This window comes from Sinocyclocheilus rhinocerous, unplaced genomic scaffold, assembly GCF_001515625.1.
Source record: "Sinocyclocheilus rhinocerous isolate Xijiao unplaced genomic scaffold, SAMN03320098_v1.1 scaffold3807, whole genome shotgun sequence".
Taxonomy (NCBI): Eukaryota; Metazoa; Chordata; class Actinopteri; order Cypriniformes; family Cyprinidae; genus Sinocyclocheilus; species Sinocyclocheilus rhinocerous.
Window position 1 is genome coordinate 603,165 of NW_015660506.1, and position 26,570 is coordinate 629,734.

Below are 26,570 nucleotides of genomic sequence, written 5' to 3' on the forward strand. Positions count from 1 at the left end.
TATATATATATATATATATATATATATATATATATATATACTAATTAGTTACACGGAAATTAATAATAAAGGTCACATTTTGTTGTAATTGTTAGGGATTAGCCTTTCCGAATGATATACTGGAGAAAAATAATAAATAAAATAAATAAAAATAAATACACGCAAGCCGAGTCACTGCTGGCAACAACGTTGACTTTATATAGTAACAAAGTTTATGATAATAACATATGAACAAAATATATGCGATACCTTAGAATATTCACAAAAAAAAATATTTTTTTTGCAAACACGAAACTTATGGAGCCGCTTTGTGGTGAACTATCAGAATCAATGCCACACACAGAGAGCGACGTGACGAAACTGAATGAAACAAATAAAGCTGCTCCAAACAGACAGAACAATATTTTATATAATAAACAATGTCCATCTATTCGTTTAAAATGTAAATGTATTTTGTTAAATTATACTCCTAAACATTTGCCACTCAGTAAAGGCTGTTTAGTCTCTGGTCAGTTTCTTAACTTAAACTGTGAGTGTTTTGTGCTCACCTGAATTATTAATAGTTTCTAGAGCGCCTGCGTGTTCCACTGGACTGCAACCTTCTCCGGCATTTTAGTCTTATTCAAAATATCCCAAATAAATTACTTTAAAGTGCATTTCTGAAACAACTCTAGGAAAAGTACAGCTAGATCTGTTGTATGTTAAAGAGATGAGGTGTGTTTACCTTGGCCCTCAACGCTATCTGTGATTTTCATCTCCTGGTCCTGGTCCACATTGAAAGGATCGCCCTGGCTCCCTCTTTTGGGTAGGTTCGGATCCTGGGCAGCGGCGCATTGTCCGTTTCGCACAGCCGATGGGTCCACAATAGTCGGATTGGGAACAGGGCATGGATCAGAAGTCGTACTGTCTGGCATGTTTGTTTGCTTTCTTCTTTTCTGAAATCAGATGAAGCCCTCAATATATGATCTCACGTCGAACTGCGACGCGCAGCCATCCAGTGGCAGCATTAAGGGTAGCGGAGCAGAGATGCGGAGATAAACGCAATCTGCCCAGCATCAGCAACGGACCCCCACCCCACTCCACCCTCCCACCGAGAACAACTCCAGTCCGAGCGCAAGAACTGCAGCCACCCAAACTGTAATTTGACATGGGGATGAGTAGGCTATGCGTCGCTTTCTATAGTTTCAGCATATCTTGACTTTTGCACATCATCTGATTTTAGGCGATAAAGCACAGTAGGCTAGTAGATTTAAGAAAGTGACTTAAGAAACGATCTTGTCAAGTGTCAAAGTCATTTATACCTGCCACAAATAGCTGTCTCCAACCTTCAGTCAGATAATGACAAACGTAACCCGAAACGGGTTCGAATTGGTCGCATGAGTTGACCAAATGAAAGCTGCTTGGTTTTGAAAGTGGATTCTGTGTGAAGGGTGATACACATCTCTACACTAGGCTATACTGACAATGGAAAGTGGACCTTTTTTTGCCCGAAACTGAAATTTCGCTAAAGTGGCCGCGCATATTGGCTATTGATTCTCAGCATAGCCTACCTCCAAAACAATTAAGCGCCAAGCTTTTGCATGCAACCAAGCAACAGACAGGACTCAAATCGAGTGAACGGAGGAGCGACAGTAACGTTTTCCTTCCCTGCTCAAACCGCTCTGTAATCTCTTTGGCTCATGATCCAGTCCGGGGTTTCCATTTCCTCACTAGAGAAAGAAACCCGCTTCGAGCGATCATCAACATGGTTCGGTTTTTGTCGTTCCATTGTCGCACATAACATAACAACTTTCGTTAACTCTACAATAAGTAAATCCACTTCACCAGCTAATTACTTCATGCTATATAGAGCTAGCGTTACCGCAAAAACTGAAGTTCAAAGACAGAATTGGCTGCGCGCTTGTTTCTCTTACGAAAGCTACCAACCGATTAGCATAGGCTATCAGCCGGCTGCATGTAATTTTGGCGCATATTTTTATTTTATTTTTTGACTGAGAATTGAACCAGTTTTCTTAAAAGTAGAATTTTGCTGTTACGTTATCAAACTGATTAGTCACATATCAACTATGCTATTTTTAGTTTATATATTTTAAACTCTACAAAACGATATTCGATATTATTCGCATATGTGGCAATCAATAAAGATGAACAAACTGTCAACAAACCGAGAAGGATTCCTGCCTGTAGCTTCTGGCGCCCCTACCTCCAGTAACCGCTAGAGGACACTGTTGTGCAGGATGTGAAGTAAATTGATAAGGCAGGGCAGATATTTCTTGAATTCATTGAAACACCCTTGAAAATGTTTATTACAGACAGCAGCAGTCTCTCCTTATATATGTTTAAACCTTATTTTTGTGTTTATTAATTTTTTTAACCATTGGTTTTAACCAAAAGTCTGCCATATATATTGCATAAGTTACAAAGACGTTAATTTGGTCAGTCAATTCATAAAATGTATACAGGTATGAATTCATGCAGACAAGTCATAAAAAGCTAATACTGCTTGCTGTGTCTCTTCTCAGGGGTTTTCATTGGGCCATTTCAAAAGACAGGACAGGGGTTGGAATGTTTGTTTTCTGTTTCACACACTGCTGAACATTCACAACTGCAGGAGGGGTGAACATTAAGTTTACAAGACTGTCAAGTCTTCAGGCCTACAATTTGAGCTCTTAATGTCAGCAGCATGAAGATTGATATTCATAATCATATTTTACCAAAGGAATGGCCCGACCTGAAACAGGTAGGTTGCTTAAGATATGAAAGTTACCTTTAAATAATGTGTCATAGGTTAGCCATGCAAGATTACCTGGCTCATAACATATTTGTCAACATTTTTACATTATTTCACTTGGACGTTGCCTTGCTTCTATAAACAGGCTACCAAATTGGATTTTGATATATTTTGGTCAGCTGTACATTTGTACTCTTTTCCTCAGCATTTAATATACAGGAAATGTCTAAATATAAAGAAAAAATCTGTATGTCCAATTTTAGATTATCAGATGTTTATGTTAACTGCTAAACCAAAAATGGTCTTTTCAATGCTAAAAGTGTTAAACAAGACACTACTTCAGGTTTACTCTTAAAATGTATGCATCTGTTAAACATTAATGAAAGGGTTTGATCACCAACCCTGACCTTTATTGCTTGCTTATCTGAGCAAGACTCTATTAATAATTTCTCATGTCTTAACATGCAAATAAAATCAACAATTATTTTCCATTAAAGTATATAAAATGTATTTATTTATATTTGCCATAGTAAAAGTGTAATACTATGATGTAAAATGGCATCTTAAAATTCACCTTAGCATTCTTTTCATGTTTCACAGAGATATGGATATGGCGGATTCATTCAGCTCCACCATCACTGCAAAGTAAGTTTAACATTCTAATACACCCTTTCCACACCTGATCATTGCTCATGGAGAAAATCAGCTCAGTCTGCAGTTTAGTGGGATGATGGTGCAAGAAGACCAGCTGGACGGAAAGGGTTCTGCATGCTTGGCCATAGATCCAGCTGGCATGATCTCTCGCGAGCTCTTCCAGAGAGAAAGCGTCAGTGTGTGAGAGTATGTTACGACCCCCATGAGGAATGAGTGGACAGCAGAGACAGATCTGATCCTCCACTCAGAGCAGGAGGATGTTAAAGCATCTGTCAGCCTCTTTATACCTGCAGTCCTTTAGAGTAATTGGATTGTTCTGTACTGTGCTTCAGCTGGTGTCTCGGGTGGTTTCTGGTCTACTCAGATGCTCAGCTTATTCTGTTCTTTGGTGCAGTAGGAAGAACTCTAAAACAGAAACACTCAAACACAAGAATAATGTACACAACTGCTCATTAAAACATTTTGATGTGAGTCACTGTAGCTCTAGCAGCCCATTTATTTGCATTAATTCCTCGTCAGGCTCCACTGCTTTTCTTTTCAAACCAAATGAGCAAGATATACATATATAAACACACCCACACATAGACTTTGATCAATCTTACATTTCAGCCGTGCCTAATACATAATGTACCTTATAATAAGTAAACAGCAAGATAGACTGAATGACTGCAATAAAGATAATTGTAACTAATATTTTCATCATAATTTACCACTCTGAAATGAAATTCATATTCTCTGAACTGCAGATTAACATTGATTGCTGATGTAAAATGTGCTTGTCATGCTAAAAACTTTGCACCTCCTTCCAATCTAAAGTCCACTGCATTGAGTTACTGTATGTATTTGACCTTGCTCTCCACTGCCACCAAGTGGCTGAAAATACAATTTGTCATTGTGAATACCCAGTGCATGGCTGCAGAAATTTCAAATTTTTCATGTTAAAAAACACCATGGGTTTGTGTGTACCAGGGTGAAGCTAAAATGATGAAGGATGGAAAATTGTTTAGAGTGATTCAGGAGAACTGCTGGGATGCGGAGGCTCGGATTCGGGATATGGACAAACACGGTAAAGAGAGTAAAGCAGCTATTTCTCAATGAAAATGTTTTGTGGCTTTGTTTTCAGATGCTTTATTATCTAATAAATAAACAAGTTTTATATTTAAAATTCTTATTTAAATTATTTGTACATTATCTGCAGACCAGTTCAACTTTATTTCATTGTTAATATTTATTACGGAGATTTGTTTTCATTTTTTCAGGAGTGACAGTACAGGCCCTTTCCACTGTACCTGTGATGTTCAGCTACTGGGTAAGACGTAACATGAAAATTAACATGAGAATTTAAGTGATACACTCTCAGAAAAAAAGGGACAGTTTTTCATTGTGGTGGTCAAACGGTACTATTATATACACTTTACATACTATTTAGGTACTTTAAGGTACTGATATGTACAATTTGGGGTTAAATAAGATACAAAGAAAAACTTTTTAGTTTTTGTACCTTACGGTGCTATATATAGACATTCACCACTTTTACTTCTAAATTCTTTTTGATGTTCCACTGCATTTCTAAAGGCCAAACCCCATGACACACTGGACCTGTGTGGGATATTGAATGATGATCTGGCTGCTACAGTAAAGCAATTTCCAAAGCGTTTTGTTGGGCTGGGTACTCTGCCCATGCAGGCCCCTGATCTGGCAGTACAGGAGATGAGACGGTGTGTGAATCAGCTCGGATTCCCTGGAGTGCAAATTGGCTCTCATATAAACACATGGGACCTCAATGCTACAGAGCTATATCCTGTCTATGCTGTAAGTCCATTTGCTTTTAGTAGACCTGCATGCCACAGTCACACTAAAGTATTTGGTCTCTTTGTGATTATTTTGTCAAGCAGTCATTTAGCTTTGTCTCAGTTTGTAAGGCATTGTTATCAATATTTTGCCTCTTACTACAGGCCGCTGAGGAACTCAACTGCTCAATATTTGTGCATCCATGGGACATGCAGACAGATGGTAGAATGGCAAAATACTGGCTGCCCTGGTTAGTTGGTGGGTTTGACTGAGTGTCTTGCATGTGATGTCGAGGTTTTTATATTTAATAGCAGATTCTGATTAGTAAATGTAAAAAAAAATCTGATTGCAATTTTTTTTTTATTATTAATTTTTATTTTATATAAATGTATTATTTAAGTTTTTAATTACTTTTGTGGTTTTGTGGAAGATTAGTACTGTACAGTATGTCATAATCTTTGTTTGGCTCCACTTTTTGACAGGTATGCCAACAGAAACTACAATGGCAATTTGTTCCATGATTTTTGGAGGTGTTTTTGAAAGATTTCCCAAACTTAAGGTCTGCTTTGCTCATGGAGGTAAAAATATTCATATTATTTTTAGATAATCAATTTATCATTTTGTGGATTGCAAAACAACTTTAGTGATAACCTTGAAATATAAAGATTTTTTTATTTTATATATTTTTTTTGCCGTTACTTGTCTTGAGGGATGTGGTATCACACTTTGGGTTCTAGGTGGTGCTTTCCCATACACCATCGGCAGAATTGAGCATGGCTTTAAAGTGCGACCTGATCTTTGTGCAACCGACAACAAGATCAACCCACGCAAATACTCAGGATCTTTCTACACCGATTCTCTAGTGCACGACCCACTTTCACTGAAGTTACTCATGGAAGTCATAGGAAAGGTAGTTATTTTAATTCTTATATCAACAGTAATGCTAAATCTCCCTGTAACAGAAGAGGCACAATAATATTTAGTTAGCGATTTATATAAGGAGCTACCTAAGTGAACTCTAAGTGATGAAATGGCAAAGCTACATGTTTCATGTGCAGGACCTTTCTATTCTGGTAATAAAAACTGTGAAGCAATATACATACATCTCTGGGATTTTTTAATATGTGCTATTTATTTTTTGGTATTCTGTTTCTTGCAGGATAAAGTGATGTTAGGCACAGATTACCCATTTCCACTGGGGGAACTGGAGCCAGGTGCACTGATTGAATCCATGGATGGGCTTGATAGTTTGCTAAAGGTAAGATAAACAGTTATCTATCTATTTATCTATCTATCTGAATACACTAGGTTTTATTTTAAACATCAAATTGCAAATACACTGTGCTCGTCACTTTACAGCTTATCTTTATTTTACTCTTTTGTTTAGGATAAACTGCTTGCTGGGAATGCTCTGGAATTTTTAGGTCTGTCAAGAAAACAGTTTGAGTGACTGATCAGTGTATCATAAGTATGTTACCAGAGAGCTGGGTCATGAGAATTAAACCTTACTTTATTTGCTTTTTTTTTTTTTTTTTTATTAAAAAAGAATAATAATATGCCATTAAAGAGTTGCTTTTTAATTGATTTATATTTAATTAAAGATGAGACCCTTCTGTCTATTTTAATTTCCTTTACAGATTCTAATATTGACTCTTGAGAATACAGTTATCAGATCTACAGTTCTCTAGAAAAATATTTTCTGTTTTCTTTCCCATTTTAAGAAAGGTTTGCTAAATGGTAACAAATAGTTGGTTAAAATAAATTATGGCATTAAATAAATTATGTTAAACCACAAAGAATATGCCATATTTTATTCATATATAGCCTACACCTACAAATAAACGTCTGCCAGGTGATACAAAATGAGTCTGATGTTTGCTTTCAATAATTAACTCAAAAGGATTTAAATAAAACATTTTTGTTTTTTAAAGTATTACTCAAACCACCTAGTATTCGTACACACAGCACATCCTAAAATTATCCTTCATACTAAACAATATAAGCGAGAAAACTATGAGCGAAAGTAAACTACAGTTCCCAGCAGAACCGCATTGTAGGACGTACGTCAATGACGTGGCGCCGCACGTGCGTGACGTAGGTGAAAATGCGTGACGCTCGTTCTCTGTTCGTCTGCTGGACGGTAATGGCGGCGTGCCGGGGATCATCGTCCAAATGGTTTTTTACCCGGGAACAGCTCGAAAACACCCCGTCCCGCCGCTGCGGAGTGGAGCCAGACAGAGAGCTGTCGTATCGACAGCAAGCCGCGAATCTTATTCAGGACATGGGCCAGAGACTAAATGTGTATCCTTCAGACGCTGATCAACAGCAGGCCCGTTTCTGTCTCTCGCTGTGACTGTTCGCGTTGCCTTCACAACTATAATTTCTATCACTTTTGTGTACCATGAATATCTGTAATAACTGTGAACTCGGCTGAAATTATTTGAGGTTGTCAATTAAACCCCCTTATGTTAGCAGCGCGCACACGTCTCGTACAGGCGCTTGCTGATTAATGTTCTACAAATGATTAACGTGCGGTTTGTATATGTACGTGTTATCTAGCTAGTCTGTCTATATATGTAACATAACAATGAGCTAGTTGTACCATGGATTTATGTTGTTTATGTTCAAGTCACTCAGGCGCGTGACAGCACGCATCTGATGTCAGTGGCACGCGAACAGGCCGGTTCCCGTAAACATTACATTTACTTTTAGTCATTTAGCAGACGCTTTTATCCAAAGCGACTTACAAATGAGGACAATATAAAGCAGTCAAAACTAACAAAAGAGCAACAATATATAAGTGCAAATGACAAATCTCGGTTAGCCTAACGCAGTACACGTAGTAAGGTGTATATATACAGTATATATATATACATTAAAGATATGAATTATGTAATTGTTTTGACTTTTTTTATATATATATAAAAAATTATATATCTCAGTATTTCGGCCAACTTTTATCAATACGGACAACGAATACGTAATTAGGTCAGTAAATGGTTTAAGTTATGTAATCATACGTTTTCCTTAACTCTAAACATCAGTTCTCAACTCACAATAAATACTGCCATTGTTTACATGCACAGATTTTATATGTACCACTCTTTCTCCAAATTCCACAGAAATGTAAGTGTTTCCATCCGCACTGCCTGCATCCATTACATATACCCTTTTCAACCTAATATACACATACTCATGAATATTCATGGGTGTGTTTCACCTGGAGTGTAAGGATGGTCCATCAGTGCAACTGTTAATGCAGTTTCCAAAATGAAGGTGAAATAGATAGATTATAGAACACTGTTAACCACAGCTATGAACCTGTTAATAACTGGTCTACCCAGCTGTGAAAACATTTTTCATCAGTTCTGGTGATCTTGATGTTTTAATTAGACACTTTAACCTAAATTTACAATTCTGTCATCAGTTACTCACCCTCATGTAATTCCAAACTCTTAAGACTTTCATTCATCTTCAAATGAAACATGAATGAAGATATTTTTAACGAGTCCTGTAGAAATTTCTGTCCATTGAAAGTCCATTCACCCAAAACACATGAGAACAATCCTCATTGGTTCTCGCAAGTCAAGCAAGCATGTTTGAGCTTCCGTTTAACATATCTGATGTATGTGCTTCGATCGATGTTTCTATGTGAATAAAAGCCTAAATTAAATATTTTTATTTAAACTGATTGTCTCTTCAGAAGACTAAACTGCTCAAATCATATAGTTTTTTATGATCTCTAGGAACTTTATAAAGTTTCAAAGAAATCTCTCAGGTTTCATTAAAAGTATCTTCATTTGTGTTTCGAAGATGAATGAAAGTCTTATGGCTTTGGAATGACATAAGAGTGAGTAAATGATGACAGAATTTTCATTTTTGAGTAAAAAAAACCTTTTAAAGTAGGCTTGCATCTTTTGACATGACATTGACATTTTTTCTTTCCTCTCTAGACCACCTCCCCAACAGCATTATTTCTGGCTGCAAAAGTTGAAGAGCAACCACGGAAACTCGAACATGTCATTAAAGTAACTCATGCGTGTTTAAACCCCCAGGAGCCTCCACTGGATACAAAGAGTAATGTAAGTCCTGGGTATTATTATTGTTTTAATTTTCTTCTTCAATTTCCTCAACCTTTTCATCACATTGAATAATTTATGCTACACATAAGTGTGTTTAGATTCTGTCACTACAGAATTAGGCGTCTCACTAGTCAACTCCAAACAACTTGATTTTGATCAGGGGTTTCTCACCTGCCAACTGTTTTTAAAAAATCCTGCCCTCAGGTTGTTCCAAAAGTTTATTGTTCATCTTCAAAAAAACAAATAAAGATATTTTTATTGAAACCTGATCAAAGATGGTTAAAGGAAGCTCAAACGTGCTTGCTGGACACATGAGAACCAATGAAGTTTGATCTTGCGCGTTACGCAAGTTCCCCTGACCATATTTGAAAGTTTTGAAGATGAACAAATGTCTTATGGATTTGGAACAACATGGGGTGAGTTAATGATAACAGAGTTTTAATTTGAGTGAACTATTCCTTTAAGAATGACAGGGGGTGGCAAATTAAACAAATGCCTCTGTTATTTCTTTCCCGTTCATGTGAATCTCACAGAACCTGTGAACCACAGAACCCTACGATTCTCCAGCAACAATGTAAATGAGGCTTACAACTAAAAATGGACTAGTGAGACACTGACATTAGACATCCAGTGTGTCAGTGCTAGGACAGAAATCTCTTGAATGAGAAAAAAAAGTGTCTTGAAAAAGACAAGTAAAAAATAACTGTGCGGCAAACAATTAGTGTTGCCTGTAATTGGAAGGGTGCAAAGAATTCAGTTTATGGGTTGAATATACAGAAAGACACATTACAAGCCTCATGTAATGATTGTCTATTGAACTTCAGGCATACCTCCAGCAAGCTCAAGAGCTGGTGATACTTGAAACCATAGTGCTGCAGACTTTAGGTAAGTCTATGGAAGGTTTCTTTCAACAATTAGAGTGAACTTGCTGACAGTGGTTCACTTCTGGGAAAAAAAAACAAAAAACATTTTTACTCAGAGTATTTGCCTGAAAAGTTGTATCATTATGACTAAATTCACCAGAATGGTGATTTTAAACCTTGTTGAAAACGTGCAGACATTTGATGATCCATTTGTGCCTTTTGTATAATAAAATTATAAAAAATCCCAAAAATCATTAAGTATTCAATGTGTGTGGATCCTGCTTTTTTTCCATTTGAAGTCATTACGATTTTTACTGATCTGCGCAACCTAAGTGGGGGATGAACGCAGTGATTTCACATTTTTTTGAAACCTTGTTGCAAAGAAACCAAATTGATTTTCAGTTAATCTGGGATGTTATTTTTGCCACATGATACATGGGTATCATCTCAATAATTCTGCATCATTTTAAAGGCTTTGTTCTAACTAATGCATGATTATCTTTCATGATCCACAGGTGTTGAAAGCAGTTTGATTCAGCTGTGAATGAAATTCATGTGCTTTATATTGCAGGCTTTGAAATAACAATTGAACATCCACACACTGATGTGGTGAAATGTTCCCAGCTAGTGCGAGGTATAGACTTTCCTTCATATGCTCACTGCAATCAACTTTAGATACAAAACAGTGCTTGCTTAGTCTTTGAATCAAACTATTGGCTTTTGCGTTATGGCTAAGCATGCCGTTCTTGGAGAGGTAAATCTCACTGTATTGAGCGTAACTGGGTCTCATTCTTACTCACGTGTATAGTTTGACTCACTCTCATTCTTTTGCCATTATCTCTCTGTTTACTTTCACAGCAAGCAAGGATCTGGCACAGACTTCCTATTTCATGGCTACCAACAGGTTGTTATCCAGAACCTCATTTGTTGCACTGTGACTGCACACTATAGCTTCCTTTACTGCAGGTTACCCTACCAGTGTCCAACACCCTCCTTGCACCGGTGGCTACTGGGACGCCCCCCCCCTCTCAAACATGCCCTCAGAGCAGGGTGGGGAGGGGGTTCGGTGGCACCGGCCCCGGTTGCAGTGCGGTGTATTGTACGGGGGATCATTGTTGGCACAGAGGGGTTGAATGCACAATGTGAAGTGTAGTGGTGCTCTTGAACCTCACGTTTGCTCGGTTACAGAAGTGCATTTGTCTAAAAAAAGACACTTTGGTAGCCTGAATAGCAGCTAAAGATTACACAGATGTAAACATTACATAGAAGTCCTTACGGTAAGTACCCAGACCCCTTTGTTTTTTCCTATGATTTTGTTATTCTCAAAGTGATAATTGAACCTTTGTTTTGGTCGTTCGTATTCAAACTGTTTAGAAGTACTTTTTTTTTTGTGCTTTTTTTAATGTTTTTTTTTTTGTCATTCACTGCCTGACTTGATTTTTAGATACAGACATCTGTTGTGCTTCCATTGTGAAATACCTTTGTTTTAATGCAAATAAACCCATTAAGGACCGTTTGATTTTTATTTTATTTTTTAAAATTAAAATAGTTGTTTCATTTGGCTATGTATTTTTATACCCATTACAATCCTGAAAAATTGTTGGTATCAGGTGTGTAACAAAAGGTCCTTAAAGGGTGTAGTCATTGTAATTTAATCAAATAGAGGATTTTTTGTTTGTGTTTGGGCTCCCTCATTGTGTAGTTATTGTCTTAATTATTTTTAAATCAGGTTACCTTTCATTAGTGTTTGCCCCCTTGTTTGCATAGGGATACTGCAGCATTGTATGCGATGTCTGAACATGGGACTAGAGCGGCATATGCTCAACACATGGTCTGCATATAATGTGGCCATTGAGTTTTTTGTTTTTTTTTTGGCCTTTGTTTTGTCCTCAAAGGATATGGACTTTACAGGTTTTTAAACTGAATTAACAGAACTTGATTGATAAATCAAGCATAGTTTTGTATGGCCAATGTGTCCGATGATGGATGATCTTACAATTTTTATTCCCTTGTGTATTTTCCTTGCATTTTTTTTTTAAGTAGAGGCTGGTTTTTAGGTCTTTTTTAGCTATCACCTGTAATGCAATGAATGTTGCAGTCATTTGTTTGTCTTTGTTCCATTATGATTTAAAGGCTCCTCTTACCCCATGTCCAAACATTGATTCTGTTCTGTAGCACAGGGTTACCATCCAGCTTTGACTGAGGCTTCAGTTTATTATTTGTTTCAAATGTCAGTAAAACACTTTGTTCAATGTAAGACTGTTAAAAGATCACTAAAAGATTGCTAGCATTTTAGTAGAGGAATCTTTGATTCCTCATGGCTTCTTCAGGGACTATTGATGCAGTTTAGATGCATTTCCTTTTTTTTCCCTAGCAGAACAAGTAACTACCTTCCACATTAAAATACTAACATTGTTTTTAGAGATGTAGGCAAATTTACAGAGATTACAGAATAAGCACTTGATGAGGCCAAACAGTCAGCCCTGTTTTGTTTTTCATAACATGGGCTTGCAATGTGGTAAATACGGATGGTAACCATATGCTTGTTTGCTTTACTGTTCCCTATGATTCTGTTGACTGCAGGCTTTTACGCCTGTTATTGAATGTACAGTATTATGTCAATGGTGTCAAGTTTACCCTTGATTATGAGTAACAACCCTATTATTCTTTTGCTTGCACAGATTTAATTTCACAATGTAAAACTGATTTATAGAACTTTATAGAATTTTCTACTGCTATTCTAAACTTCAAATGTAGGGATGATAAAATTGATCAGCTGCTGATCAGAATTGGCTGACTGCACTCCGACATTAGGCCTTGTAGACCATTTCCTCTTAAGCCAATCTGTTTCTTTACATGGATAACATGTTCAGGAAGTTCTGCTTGATTTTTTTTTTTTTCCTGACCATTTCAAATTTTTGATTGACGCATCCCTTCTCATGTTGTCTTTTGCCATTCAGTTTGTATCCTTTGTAAACTACTGTCTACCTTAATTGCATGGTGCTAAATCAAGTAGTTTTTGAACTGTGCAGGTAAATTTAGGAAGTGTTACTCACAATTGGGGAATATCTTAGTGGCTTCAGTGCTTCCTTAATAATATTCTCTAGATGTTAAACACTGCCTTCTGTCTGCTCAGTGACTGATCGTTTTGTGCTTTCTTTGTTGTCTTTTTTTCTTCCTCGTGCTGCTCTTGCAGTCTGCACCTCACCACCTTCTGCTTGCAGTACAAGCCCACAGTCATTGCCTGCGTCTGCATTCACCTGGCCTGCAAGTGGTCCAACTGGGAGATCCCTGTTTCCACCGATGGAAAGCACTGGTGGGAGTATGTGGACAACTCAGTTACACTTGAACTTCTTGATGGTAAATGAGCATTCTCCTAAATTACCATATATAATTTGGCTCATTTTGCCCTAGTTGTTGTGTAAGTCACCCATAAATTATAGTCATTCAAATTTTGTTGTAGAACTGACCCACGAGTTTCTGCAAATATTAGAGAAGACACCCAGCAGGTTGAAGAGGATTCGTAACTGGAGGGTAAGTGATTAGACTAGATGAGTCATGCATTTGGTGTCTTTAGATTGTTTAATTTGGATAACACATAGTTGTTGTTGTGTTTATTTCTAGGCTACGCAAGCTGCTAAGAAGCCCAAATCAGATGGTCAGGCCTCAGACAGCAGCTCTTTAGCGGGACCTTCATTAACCCAGGACATGTCCTTGATGGATGCCCTTCCTGGGGTTTCTACAAATACAGCTTTCTCCAAAGCCTCCACGTCTTTCCCAGTGACCCTGCCAAGCTACTCAAGCAGCAGTCTTTCTCTTGATTCCATTGGCAACATGCAGGGAACTTCATACACGTACACCGCTCCCAGTGACTGGCCTCAGGACCAAGTACACTCAGACCAGTATTCTGTCAAACAACTTCCCCCATACAGTTCTATGCACCCACACCGGCCTGACAAATGTGCAGAGTTAAACCCTGCCAAACACGAACATAAGGCCAGTGGCGGGGCGAAGCACCAGGCCACGACCTATCCACCACCTGCAGCACCCACACAGAAGATGTCTCTGGACAAGTACAGGGAGAAACACGCTGGTGAGATGGCAGTGCAGAAACGCAGGCAAGAGCAGCAGAACGTGGAGACGGAGGTCTATGGTGCTCCAACACAGACGGATCACCGGAAACACCTGCCCCAACTGTCTCATGGGCAGCAGGGAGCAGGAGCCACCACTGCCTCGCCCCTGAAGATGAAGCTGCCCGTCCCTGGGCAGGACAAGCTCCAGGACAAACGCGAGAAAGGGAGCTCTTTAAAACTGCGTCTTCCGGTTCCCTCCCAGAGCGAAAAGGAGGGATCAAGTAAGGAGGAGCTAAAAATGAAAATAAAGGTGTCCTCTGAGCGACACAGCTCCTCTGACGAGGGTGCTGCAAAAAGCAAACATTCCAGCCCGCTTGTGAGCAAGGAGAAACACAGAGACCACTCAGCCCATCGTCACCATCACAAACATGGCCACTCACACACGCACACGCATAGCGGCAACGGCAGGAGCAGCCTTGAGGTACCCGCATCTGGTTCGGCCCTTCGGAGCCCAGTAGGTTCCAGTGGTGATGGCACAAGCTCTGCTTCCAGTTCCTCACGTAAGAGGGTGAACCCCGACGCCAGCCACAATCACCACTCTAAAAAGAACAAAAGCTCCAAAGGCGGTGCAGGTAGTTCCTCTCATTGTTCCTCTGTTCAGCAGTGTGTGTCATCTCACAGCTCTGTTCTTAACCTTCCCTTCCCCCCTCCCCCTGTCACATACCAGGTGGGCTACGGACATCTCAGCACCCTAGTGAAACTGGACAGGAAACCAGTGGAGAGCCATGGCCCTGAGGGCTCCTGCCTAGCTAATGGCCAACACACAGACTACAGATACTTTTGACATGCTTGATTCGCTATAAAGTGCCCAAGGAATGGACTCCTGAACTGATAGGAAAGAGGATAAAATATAAGAGAAAATCAAGCATAGATTTCATTATTAGGAAGAGGAAAAAAACAGGAATGTGAAGAGTAAGAGAAAGAAAATAAAAATGCTTCCCGATCTTCTGGCAGTTCGGTTCAGTCTCGCCATCTCTGTATAACTGCTGCTTTCCTCAGTATTCCTTCACGAGCAGCCTGTATGTATGCGTGAGCCAGTATACGAATGTCAGGGCCATTATAGTTTAAAAAAAAAACTTTTCATGATAAAAGCATAATGAGTGATGAAAGTTTTTGCCACAATGAAAATTTGTAAGACTGAAAGCACCCTCTAGAATGACTGACGCTCCTCTCATTTGTTAAACAAAGTTAGTAGAAAGAATGCAGAATCAAGATTTAAGTTCCATAGTTCCTTGAATGTTTCTTTGTTTCCTTTCCCCTCATCTGATACCTTCTATATGAACTGCATGTTTATAATGAAAGGGACGAGATAGTTGTTTACAGATTGTGAAGAAAAATTTACATACATTCTCGTATGCTAAAAGCTGTACCATAACTTCTCAGGTTTGGAGCTGCTTGTGTGTATATATATATATACATATATATGGGGGTAGGGGGGATTTTGTGACTCAGTGTTAGAATCTATCATTGGCATCTCCAGCGCAGCCTTCCAGTGCTATCAGGAGAGGGTGAACTAGCAGGCAATCCACACCCTGCCAATTACCTGGCATGTTGTCAGAGGCCATGCAATTTGTACCTTTTTTGACCTGCAAGATGACCTTAAGCTGGATGCCAAAGGCTGTGCCTCAAAAAGTATAGTTCTATAAAGTTTACATAACCTTCGCTGTGAAGTGCATTTTATATATTTCTTGGCTTGAAGCAGTAGCCTATTTGTGCAACTCTGTAAGTCAGTCAAAAATGACCAGAAATATAGGTGGGTAAAAGGAGATTGAGTTCATTATCACAGTGCTGACCCAAAGAGATCTGGGCTTTCACAGGCCCTCAACATTATTTCTGAATATGGATGAATGGTTTTGATCATTTGATTTTGATTCTTTTTAGTGTGAAGCTATTGGTAAATGAGGCCAGCATTGTACACACCATGATTTTACTTTGGATCACTGAATTGCAGTTGGATAAGGCAAGTGCAAACTCTGGCATTTTTTTTTTTTTTTGCCTTTTCTCAAGTTTTATTTAGATTTAATAATAAATTCCATGGTTTCCACTACCTTAACCTCAGTCTTTATGTGATCATTTATTGTGTTAAGAACTTATTGGCACGCTTGTCAAATAACTATTTACAGATCTTCACTGTTATTTTATGAATTAGATTTTCTCCATGTTAAATTATGTTGGGTCACAATGTCAGTTTGCTTTGTATCATGGTTTTTAAAAGTTACTTTTTGATTTGGTGAATCAAGTTTTCAGTTCATTGGCCTATTGCAGGCTTGGCTGTGATGAAAGATGAATGGATGTCCTAACAGTTCCTCTGCTGAAGGTCGTTGCTTTGGATCTCTGCAAAGAGGAAAATTGTTCCACTGTTACAAAACACCTAAGATAATAATCTGTGGAGATTTTACAATAATATACAATGGATTAAAAAAAACTCCTCAGCACAAAATAACCAGAGCAAATATTTCATTTTTGAGTAAAAGCAAATTACCTGGTTAGGCAAGCCTTGACAAAGCCATTTGCATTTGAAGAGAAGTCATCAGACAGAGATGGCATTAAGCCCTTTTGAGCCCCAATGTAAAAAAGAGCTGCCATCTTGTTCATGTGTGCGAGGGGTGGCTTTCCTGTGGCCATTTCAAACACAGTGCAGCCAATGCTCCAGATGTCTGATTTTCGTCCATGACCTGTCTCACTTATGACCTCTGGTGCCATCCAGTATGGGGTACCATGCACAGACTTCAGAATGTCACTCTTACTTCCAGTTGAAGTCTGAAGACAGCTAAGACGGCGAGCACAACCAAAGTCGATTAGCTTGATCACTCCGTTGGGCATAAGCATAATGTTGTTCCCCTTCAGATCTCTATGGATGACCCTGTTAGCATGGAGATAGGCAACACCTTCCAGAATTTGTCGAGTGTATAGAATGAAGACCTTCTCTGGCAAGGGTCCGAACCGGCTCAGGATATTTGAGATTGACCCACCTGGAACATACTCCATGAAGATGCTTACAGTATTCTCACAGAGAGCTGTGCCCAAGAAACCAACAATGTTAGTGTGATGAAGGGTCTTAAGAAGATCCACTTCTCTCTCGAAGCGTTCATACTCTTTTTCTGCCATCTCTGAAGTTGAAGCATCCAGTGCCACCTGTTTTACTGCAATCAGCTGACCTTGACTGGTTAGCCCACAATACACCTATGAATAAAAATTTTAAACATAGCTTTGTAATTGATTATGCTTGGAGAACATTTTGAAAATCATAATTGTTTATACTATAGCTAGGAAGAGTGCTTTAAAATGACTGCACTTAAATACCTACCGTTCCATAAGCTCCTTTACCCAGAACCTCTCCTTTTGTCCATGTGATAGCATCATCTGAGCAAGATCCATTAGAGTAATGCAGTTCACCTGAGGACACACCCTGATGAACAACAGAAACTCACTGTGATGGCCCATATAATACTGCAGGGGTAGCCAACCCTGCTCCTGGAGAGCTACTACCCTGCAGAGGTGTGTTGAAGCAGGGTTGGTGTCTGAAATCTGCAGGAAGGTAGCTCTCCAGGAGCAGGGTTGGTTGACACTATGTACAAGTGAAGTATGTTAGAATGTTACCTCATTTAAAAATGTCTTAAATTTTGTAGGCAAGTTATGTTTAAACTCTGTGCTATCTTCCTTTTCAGTCTTGAGTGTTTCAACGTCTCTTCTCTCGAGTGAGATCAACTCCTCTGCCAAAGACCTCAGCAGGTCATCTGTGAGAGGTCCATCACCAACCTCCTCTAGAAACCTCTGGTACAAAGGTGACGCCGTTCCGTCACTTGTCCAGGTATTGATAAGGGGCTGCGATGGCAATTTGGTCTCGCATGATATTTCAGGTTCACTTTTGGCACTTGCATCAATTGGAGTTTGTTCTTGAAGTATTATTTCCTTTATGAGACTTGTTTTGGATACAGTGTTGGAAAGTACTTCCTCAATCACTGATAGTATGGAAGTATATTGTCTTTCTGCACTTGAAATTTCTCTTCCATCTCCCTCGATGTGCATTTCAGATTTGTTCTGCTGGACAGTTCCACAAGCAGAGGTTACAAGGACATGGCATTTATTCTCTGGAGAAGGTGGGCGTTTCTTTATCTCTTTGGTAACATTATCCCTCCGCTTGAGCTGCCTGCATTTAGCTCGACTGGATCTCTCTGATTGAGCTTGTTTCCTTCGGTTAACCTCTTTTTTTTGGCCCCTTAGTTTTCCATTGATCTGTCTTTTAACTTGAAGTGCTGTTTGGATCTGTCTGGTTCTCTCTGCAGAACTGTCCGCTTTAAGATTCTCATAAACTGGAGTCGCAAACATTTCGTAGATTACTGGGCCTTCATCTCCCTGACTGATCTTCAGAAACATGTCATTGTAAGTGACATAATCCACAGCAGACCTTGCTCGTTGTATTGGTCCTGTTGCTGGCTTTTTGGATGCTCTTGCATTACTCTGATCTCTGTGAAGTTGGTTTTGACTGTTATTGCTTGCTTTGTCATCACTCAACTTCATGTGTTGAAAAGGTTCAGAGACCAACCTTGTTGCAGTTTTTTTACAAGCCATTATAGGTGCTCTTGGCAAATATTTGTTAGTCGTCTCTCCTGCAATAACTATGCTAGTGGGTTTACTTTCTCTGAGTTGCTCCTTTGAGTGATTTGGTGAATATATCCTATTCCTTGTGGTTTTAACAGTACTTTGTTTTCTGTGTGCCAGAACATTGAATGACTGATTTGTCTGAATAGATGTTTTGCCTTTACTGGCATTTCTCTTGATCATCTTAATTGGTTTGTTCTTCTCATGTGAAGTTTGTTCTACTACACCAGTATCCACAGCGGTGAGGTGTTTCTCACCTGCAACAGAACCGGATTCTCTGACTGTAGGTATTTGTCTGATTATGTTTTTGGGTCCTTCAGAGACCGAGCAGCAGTTCATAGTTGGAGAGTTTTCGGTTGTTTTGGAAGACTTGCATCTTATTTCATCCTTGACTTCCCTAACAGTCAATGATTTGATAGATGTGTAGCCTTTCTTGTTGTCTGAAATTACATTATCGTTTGTAGTATTGTGTATTACAGAACTGACTAAATCCTGAAAATCCAAGTAGGTCCCCAGTTCCAGATTGAGTGACTTCTCTAAGCCCACATGTATTTTGTGTGTATCTTGAGGCACAGTCTCATCCTCTTCTTGGCTACTACTGCTGCAGGAGTTGCTCTCTTCACTGCCTGCTTGGGTGCCTCTGGATCTTCTGGAAGACGGCCTGGAGATCCTTTCCAGTCTTTGTCTGGACTGTGATGAGATGGGCAAGATGCTACTTTGTTTTAAGAGAAGTGGGTGCTCAAGATTTGAACATGCAGAGCCATCCTGGTGTATATTGTCCAGCGGAGCAAGATGTTTGGGTGTCTTTGAACATCGAGTAGGTAGTGTCTGGAAAGCACAGCACAACAATCAAAAGGTTATTAAAGGCAAGACTTTTTGTATTTATTGAAATGTTTAAAAAAAAGCATTTCCTCACCTTTTGTCTGTTATCGTCATCCCCTGTGTGAGCACCTCTAAGCCCTGTAGTGAATTGGAAACTTTTATTATATGGTTTTCTTTCATTACAATCAAAGTTGCACACAGACACAAACTTAAAAGTAGAGTTGCCTGTAGTTACATTAAGCGAATGTGTCCTGACTTTTGGTGACTCAGCAACCACAATGTAGGCAACATATGTTTGTTTGAAAACTACCCCTTGAGCATCCCGTAATCCTCTTTCTTATGGATTGTACAAAGTATTAGTGAAGGTCTCCTCTAATACTTAGTCTTCTGATGACAATATACCCTAAGTTCCTTCATTCATTCTCAGACTATCTCTACAGCTGATCTGGTGAGAATCTCTCCACAGGCAAGATTCTGGGGTAAATGTACCTCTGTCAGGATTATGTTCTCTAAGATGGTGGCTTCTTCATTCTCTTTTAATCCATTCATTTTCTAACTGTAGTGCAAGCTTCTGACAATACAAGTAGATGTCTCCTTGATCACAGATGATCCTAATAACAGACTCTGGATCACAAAAATGATCAACACTGGCACTGCTTCCCTTCTTGTTCATCATAAGCACAGTCCTTTTCTATTTTTGTGTTACTTGTAGACGTTCTTTGGAAACTCTTCCAGCCTCATCAGCAAGAGGATTTAATGGTGGATTTCTTGGAAACCACTGAGACTAGGTAACACTTAAGGTTATCTGGTCTGTTTGGGGAGCAATATCAGCTCTTTTCTGTGATTCTGACAATAAATCCACAAACACTTTTGTACATCTTCACACACCCAGTCTGGACTGCATGCTACTTTCCTAAAGGCTTGTTCACACTGCACCGGCAGATGCCGGGCAATAATGAACAACACCAGATTCTGTCACTGCTTAGGCATTCTATGACCTGACAAATGCTGATTGAACATGTTCAGTCAGTGAAAACAAACGGTGACCAACAGCAACAGACGCTGACAGGGGTAACACATTGATCCGACTAAACCTGACAAACATGTCTGTTGGCATTGGTCAGCATCTATCAGTGCAGTGTGAAATAGCTTTAACCTAGTGGACCCAGTTACATTTTGGTTGACTGTGCTTGTTTATTCACTGAAATCTGTCAAACCACATTATGTATCTAATTTTTTTAATGCAATTCTTTCACAATAAACAACTGTCTATACTTACTGTTATGAATGTTAGCCCGTGCTTGCAACAGCGCACTTGCATCAAGAAGAGGGTCCATTAGCATTGGAGCAGACTTACTGAGCTGAGTGATATGAGCAGCAGGAAGAACAGGCATTGAGGAAGAAGTCAAACTGAGTGATGGATGCAAGGACCTTATTTTGCCTTTGTCTTTTCTGCCGTTCCATAGGCTGGGCAAGGATGAAGTTCGACTGAGTGAAAATTAATTTACATGAGCATGTTCACATTTTTCAAAGCATTTACAAATTATCTATATTGGTAACACTTTACAATAAGGGTACATGAATAATCATGTATACTTATACCTGAATTAATACTTAATTAATCATATACTACTGATTGAAGGCATTAAAGGTACAATAGGAGATCTTGGAAAAAGCTAACTTTAGCCTGATAGCACTGAAAGCGAACTTCCCACCATTCCTGCAATCGCCGTCCAAAGCCACGCCCCCTGAACGCATTTACACTCACAGACCACTGAACTAAAGAAGAGCTATCCTTAACTACGACTGGAGTCATATGGATTCATGCATGAATAACAGCAGCCTTGTTAGTACATGTATGATAGTTAATGCATTAATTAACATTTATGGGTAAACTAAATCAAACAGCCTCTTTACGAAGGAATAAGTACTCTGACTTTGACATTTAAATAATTTAATTCTAACATAATGAGCTTTTGACATCTGCAGATTTGTTATAAACTTTACTGTATGGCAAAGGATTAGTTATTATTAACTACCCATAAACTAATAGCAACATCAACTCAAGGTTTGTTAATACATTATTTTGCCGTGACTTTACTTAAGGGGGCCCAACCATAATTAATTCACTGTTAACTTCTTACTAAATTGCTAAATTCAGCTCATGATTTATTTTATACTTAATATCAAACACACGTGTACTAACACAACGAGTATTGAGCCCAATTAAGGGATGTTGTATGGCTTTTCAAGAAGTCAGAGAGTGGTGGTACAGGATCATCACGGCCTGCGTCTGGATGGAGAGTGAACTGTACTGACACCCAGCAAACGTTCTGAACTTACCTGCGGTATGTTTCTAGTTTGGCCATTTCTTTAGGAATTGTTCTACAAATGTTCTTAGTGGGTTTTGAGTTTTTATTTTTTCTTTAGCTGCGTATAAGTCGCAGTAGAGTGAGTTTAAAGAGAACAACACAAAACCGACAAGATCAGTTATTAGTTTAGTATTTTCTATGCTTGATGAGGAGGACCGACTAATCCTTTGCCTCCCGGTGAAGTTTATAACAAACCTGCAGATGTCAAAACCTCAAATTATGTTAGAATTAAATTATTTAAATTTATTTCAAAATCAGAGTAGTACTTATTCCTTCCTAAATAGGCTGTTTGTCTAATTAATGCATTACCTATCAAACATGTACTAACATGTAGTTAAGGCTGCCGTTATTCATGTGTGAATCCATATGATTCCAGTCGTAGTTAAGGATAGCTCTTCATTAGTTCATGATTAGTTAATGCCTTCAATAATCATATGATGAATTAAGTATTAATTTAGGTATTGGTACATGATTATTCTATCCTTATTGTAAAGTGTTACCACTATGTCTTCTTTTGAAACATGCTGAATGTTTCTTAGCAGTAAGGGCAGAGTTAAATCTTCCTTAGACAAGTTTTCCCCTCTCTCTCTGTGTGGATAATAGTACACCCTGGAACCATAGTCTTATGCTGACAACGGCTTGATCCTGTAACTGTACTCCTCTGTACGGTCTTTGTGTAGAAATGAGAGAGCCACTGAATGGACAGGAGGTTTCATGCAGGCAAATTGTTTGTGAGGACAGTTTGTGCATTTTACGTTTACACAGCTGCTGTTGGTGGTGTTTAAGTGTGATTTTATTTTTTTATGCATTTAGCAGACACTTTTATCCAAAGTGACTTACAGTGGATTCAGGCTATACAATTTTTACCAGTATGTGTGTTCCCTGGGAATCGAACCCACGACCTTTTGCACTGCTAACGCAATGCTCTAGCACTGAGCCACAGGAACACTCTCAATTCTCTACCTGTTACTATGTTTATCTGAATGTTTATTTAATTTGATGAAGATGTGATGAATGGATGTGTATGCGGTCAGCTGGCTAACCTGCTTCGTTTCCTCTCATCTCTGCCATTTTGTCTGATGAATATCTTTGGCTCCATCCAACCCTCAAAGCAAATCCTGTTATCTGCAGACACACAGCCAAATACACTCTGGGTGAAAAGGGTCATGTAGAAGGGGCCCCATGGTTATGCTACAGCACCAACATAAAAACTCACAACACCAACATTACTCAAGGATGAGATGAAATGAGGACAGTGTGTGTGTGTGTGTGTGTGTGTGTCTGTTTCAGGGTGGTGGAAAAGGTTGCCAAAGCTTTTGTAAGCCCGGTGGACTGCTGCCATTCTGGAATGATCCTGCAGATGTACCTCTGACACTGTATTCTGTCTTCTAAAATTAACAATAAATTCTTTCTAAGTCTAGTTGTTGACTCACCTTGGTGGATGTCTGCATGATAATTTTGTGCCTTTATAGTCTCAGCTGATTCTTTCTGCAAAAAAAAAATAAAAGATCAGTAAAGGAAATGTTATCAATGACACAGCTGGTATGCAGCAAGAAACAACACTGCATAAAAGCTGCGAGGTTGACTGTCCCTTACAATAACCTTTCACAGAATCACACATGACTAATTCACCTGTTGACTATTGACCATCTGGAGGCGGTCTATTCAGTCAAAAACAATCATTAGCCAGCTGTGATGCCTGTGACCAAGGCTCAGCCAAATGAAACGCCAAAAAGGGCTTAATCAAAACATTTCAGAGCAAATAATCTACATTTAATTGGCTTTGCCTTTACAATCCCACTGAGACTTATTTATTATTTTATTCAGTTTATGCCGTCATTATGTTTTTACGGTTTTGTTCAAATGGATTTCTGCAGGACACACTGCCAAGATTCACTGTATATAATGAGTAAGAAGTGTGAGAGCACCTGACCTTCATCCCATCTGAATCTGGTGTGCAACAGCCACGTGTAGGAGAGCAGCTGGGGAGTACAGAAGGACTCGCATCCAGACACGTGAATAATGTATCTCCAAAATACAATATAAATACTAACATAAGTCATCACATTGAGGACATAAACAGGTTTCTGATGAATTGCACAACAAATAAATGGATGAATTTTCTTATAAAATACTGTATAAACAGTGATATAAACTCTATAAACAAGTGTTTTGAGAATTACATGAGTTAGCCTATAGCTGGTACTATATTCACATGCTTGACAAATAACTTCAATGAAAACTATTGATTGTACTATGTATAAATATATTAAATGATTATGCACCATGTAGACTTATTTAAGATTTATGAAGAGAAAATCATTTTTAATCCACCTTACTTTAATGTAAGAGCGAGTGCTCTTGATATTTAAAACTGGTGCATTCGCTATCATAATATTTGAATTAATTATTGTAATTATAAACAAGCTGGTTTGCAGCACAATTAGTTTTACTGTTTACTGCACTTTCACAGAAAATAGCTTTCTTCCACATTGCAAAATAAGGGGAATATGTAGCGTTTACCTGTTTGCATTGAAGAATCCATTATACGGAAGAGTTCTTCCTTCTTGGTGCTCTTGATCTGAGAGACGTACCACAGAGCAGTGTGACCTCTTCCATCAAGGATCTTCATATCACTGGAAATCAGAGCAGGTGGATCAGTGACTATTTTTAATGAGAGAGGCCTATTAAATTACCATTCGTCTTAAATTCCATTTTTACTGTTTACAATTCTACATCTTCCAAATACATTGCATTTATATTTGTTGTTTATATTTTACATTTCCATAACAAATCCAACTGAAATTGGATTCCTTACACCGGAAGAGACATAAGTTCTTTCAACACTTCCACAGGTTGATAGTCCCACGGCGTCTCCAGTTCTTCAAACAGATCCACATCCCTTACAGCCAACATCAGGGGAGTCAGTCCATCTCTGTTCTGTTTATTCAACTCCACCAAGTAAGTCTGGGCCTGTAACACACAAACAATATAAGCTTTGTTTGTTGTAATTTACTCCACCTCTCCCTCACATGACAGGTGGCCAATACTGATCCATCAGAGAACTCCCTATGGAGTCTAGTCTGCTTTGTGTGAACCAAAGGTTGATACCACATTTCAAACAGTCAAATGGCAAGTGGAAGTTGAAGTCTGAGCTGCTCACCATCAGGTCCTGTAGACAGCAGAGGTCTCCCCTCCAGGCTGCTTGTGAGAGCTGCCTCTGATGGGGTACGTCTCCGATCATAGCCGTCAACAGCTCCTCTTGGAGTGCTGGTTGACTAACGTGAAGAGCTGTCTGGTTGCTATGGTTACACAGCGTAGCATCGGCTCCTCTTTTCAGAAGGAAATGCATCACCTGTTTTCAAAATTGCCTATGTTAAAAGCAATGTATCAGAATGATAATTAAAATTATAATGAACTAGGTGAATAATAGTCTTATAGGTTTATGATATTTAAGCAATCAAACAAGTGAGAGTTCCATGCTGACATTAACCGACATCAAGTGTGCAAGTGTGATATAGCTTTTATACAACAATTCAATAAATTAATATTAATTAACCTAAATTTTGGGGACAATATTGGCAGTATATTTTTGCTCTGCCAGCGAAAATAATTCCAAACGAAGCTGATGCAAAATTATGTTGCAATTTTTGATCGAGTGCTGTTGTGCTGTAAAAAAAATCTGACATTTTAAACTAATCAATTGAGTAAATGATTCAATGACTTAAGAAATTGCCTTCTATAACCTCATTCACTATTCCCTACATTACTCCACTATTATAGTCCACTGAATGAGTGAATGAAAACAAATGAGCAAATTCAGACATTGAGTGTGCCGGATGTGCTACGGACGTGGGAATTCATTTGGCGTGACACTCATTGGTTATATTGAGGTGCATTATGGAATTGAATAATGTCCACTATTGTTTGGGTCACCACTACAAATGGTTGTCCCTCAAATAGTGCAATATAATGAGGAACTATTTCGTACAGTGTTGTTTCATTCCTTTGAATGAATCTGAGTTGATGACTTACTCTCTCAGCAAAACAGTCACTTGTAAAATCCCTATCACCAAAGCACAGACACAAACAAAGCGATACAAACAAGTAAAATCCCCCGAATCGAACTGTATATTATTACTCTTAAAACTAAATGTTGTTTAATGCATAATGCAGTAATTAAATCAAGAAAACAGGAAGTAGTAGAAAGTATCTAATACAGTAAGTGAAATATTATGCCCATTATTTTAATCAATACATTACACCCCCATTACACTATTAGCTTTCCTACACAGAACACAGCTACAGTTTCTGCCTTGTTTTCATCATATCACCCTATTGTCTCATACCTTAGTAAGACCTCTCCTGCAGGCACTGATAAGAGGAGTGGAGCCCTGTGAATCATGAGGCAGGTCAATTTCTTCCCAAGCGTAGAGTCCCTGCTCCAGCCCCAGAACCACAGCCTCAAGCTCTTCCTTCAACAGCTGCTCCACAAATCTGCTTCTTTCATGTTTACTCAT

At 38.8% G+C, this 26,570-nt stretch overlaps 4 protein-coding genes across 7 annotated transcripts in view; 2 read left to right on the forward strand and 2 right to left on the reverse strand.

The window, feature by feature from the left end:
- The window catches only part of LOC107725256 (transmembrane protein 163-like), a 36,034-nt gene extending 32,385 nt beyond the window's left edge, over window positions 1-3,649 (reverse strand). The window contains exons 1-2 of one of the 3 annotated variants that reach the window (XM_016534452.1): window positions 3,411-3,649; window positions 725-935 (exon numbers count right to left, since the gene is read on the reverse strand). In XM_016534452.1, coding sequence (XP_016389938.1) covers window positions 725-935; window positions 3,411-3,425 — 226 coding nt within the window. In that variant the 5' untranslated portion in view covers window positions 3,426-3,649. Of the gene's footprint in view, window positions 1-724; window positions 936-1,550; window positions 1,613-2,165; window positions 2,203-3,410 lie in introns of those variants that run through there. The other 2 variants (XM_016534453.1, XM_016534454.1) reach the window with 2 other exon arrangements.
- On the forward strand, window positions 2,542-6,707 carry LOC107725255 (2-amino-3-carboxymuconate-6-semialdehyde decarboxylase-like). Its single transcript, XM_016534451.1, has 10 exons — window positions 2,542-2,740; window positions 3,332-3,376; window positions 4,355-4,451; window positions 4,645-4,694; window positions 4,961-5,197; window positions 5,341-5,434; window positions 5,659-5,754; window positions 5,914-6,086; window positions 6,336-6,434; window positions 6,564-6,707. Exons 1-10 carry the CDS (start codon window positions 2,684-2,686, stop codon window positions 6,624-6,626), a joined length of 1,011 nt encoding a protein of 336 aa, XP_016389937.1. The 5' UTR covers window positions 2,542-2,683; the 3' UTR covers window positions 6,627-6,707.
- Window positions 6,708-7,235: 528 nt separating this feature from the next.
- Window positions 7,236-15,508, forward strand: LOC107725237 (cyclin-T2-like). Of its 2 annotated transcripts, XM_016534430.1 has the most exons (10): window positions 7,236-7,477; window positions 8,221-8,302; window positions 9,130-9,258; window positions 10,083-10,143; window positions 10,693-10,755; window positions 10,980-11,025; window positions 13,318-13,481; window positions 13,585-13,655; window positions 13,746-14,826; window positions 14,922-15,497. In XM_016534430.1, the coding sequence occupies exons 1-10, from the start codon at window positions 7,281-7,283 to the stop codon at window positions 14,987-14,989; spliced, it is 1,962 nt and encodes a 653-aa protein (XP_016389916.1). In that variant the 5' UTR covers window positions 7,236-7,280; the 3' UTR covers window positions 14,990-15,497. The 2 variants fall into 2 exon arrangements, with proteins under 2 accessions (XP_016389916.1, XP_016389915.1); XM_016534429.1 differs by having other exon boundaries at window positions 13,746-15,508.
- Window positions 15,509-16,482: 974 nt separating this feature from the next.
- LOC107725236 (mitogen-activated protein kinase kinase kinase 19-like) lies at window positions 16,483-26,570 on the reverse strand. The gene is made up of 13 exons (XM_016534428.1): window positions 26,400-26,570; window positions 25,214-25,405; window positions 24,869-25,023; window positions 24,574-24,686; window positions 23,984-24,000; window positions 23,484-23,538; window positions 23,094-23,175; window positions 20,958-21,166; window positions 19,773-19,816; window positions 17,855-19,684; window positions 17,562-17,663; window positions 16,737-17,437; window positions 16,483-16,588 (listed from the first exon to the last, which is right to left on the reverse strand). The coding sequence occupies exons 1-13, from the start codon at window positions 26,568-26,570 to the stop codon at window positions 16,498-16,500; spliced, it is 3,762 nt and encodes a 1,253-aa protein (XP_016389914.1). The 3' UTR covers window positions 16,483-16,497.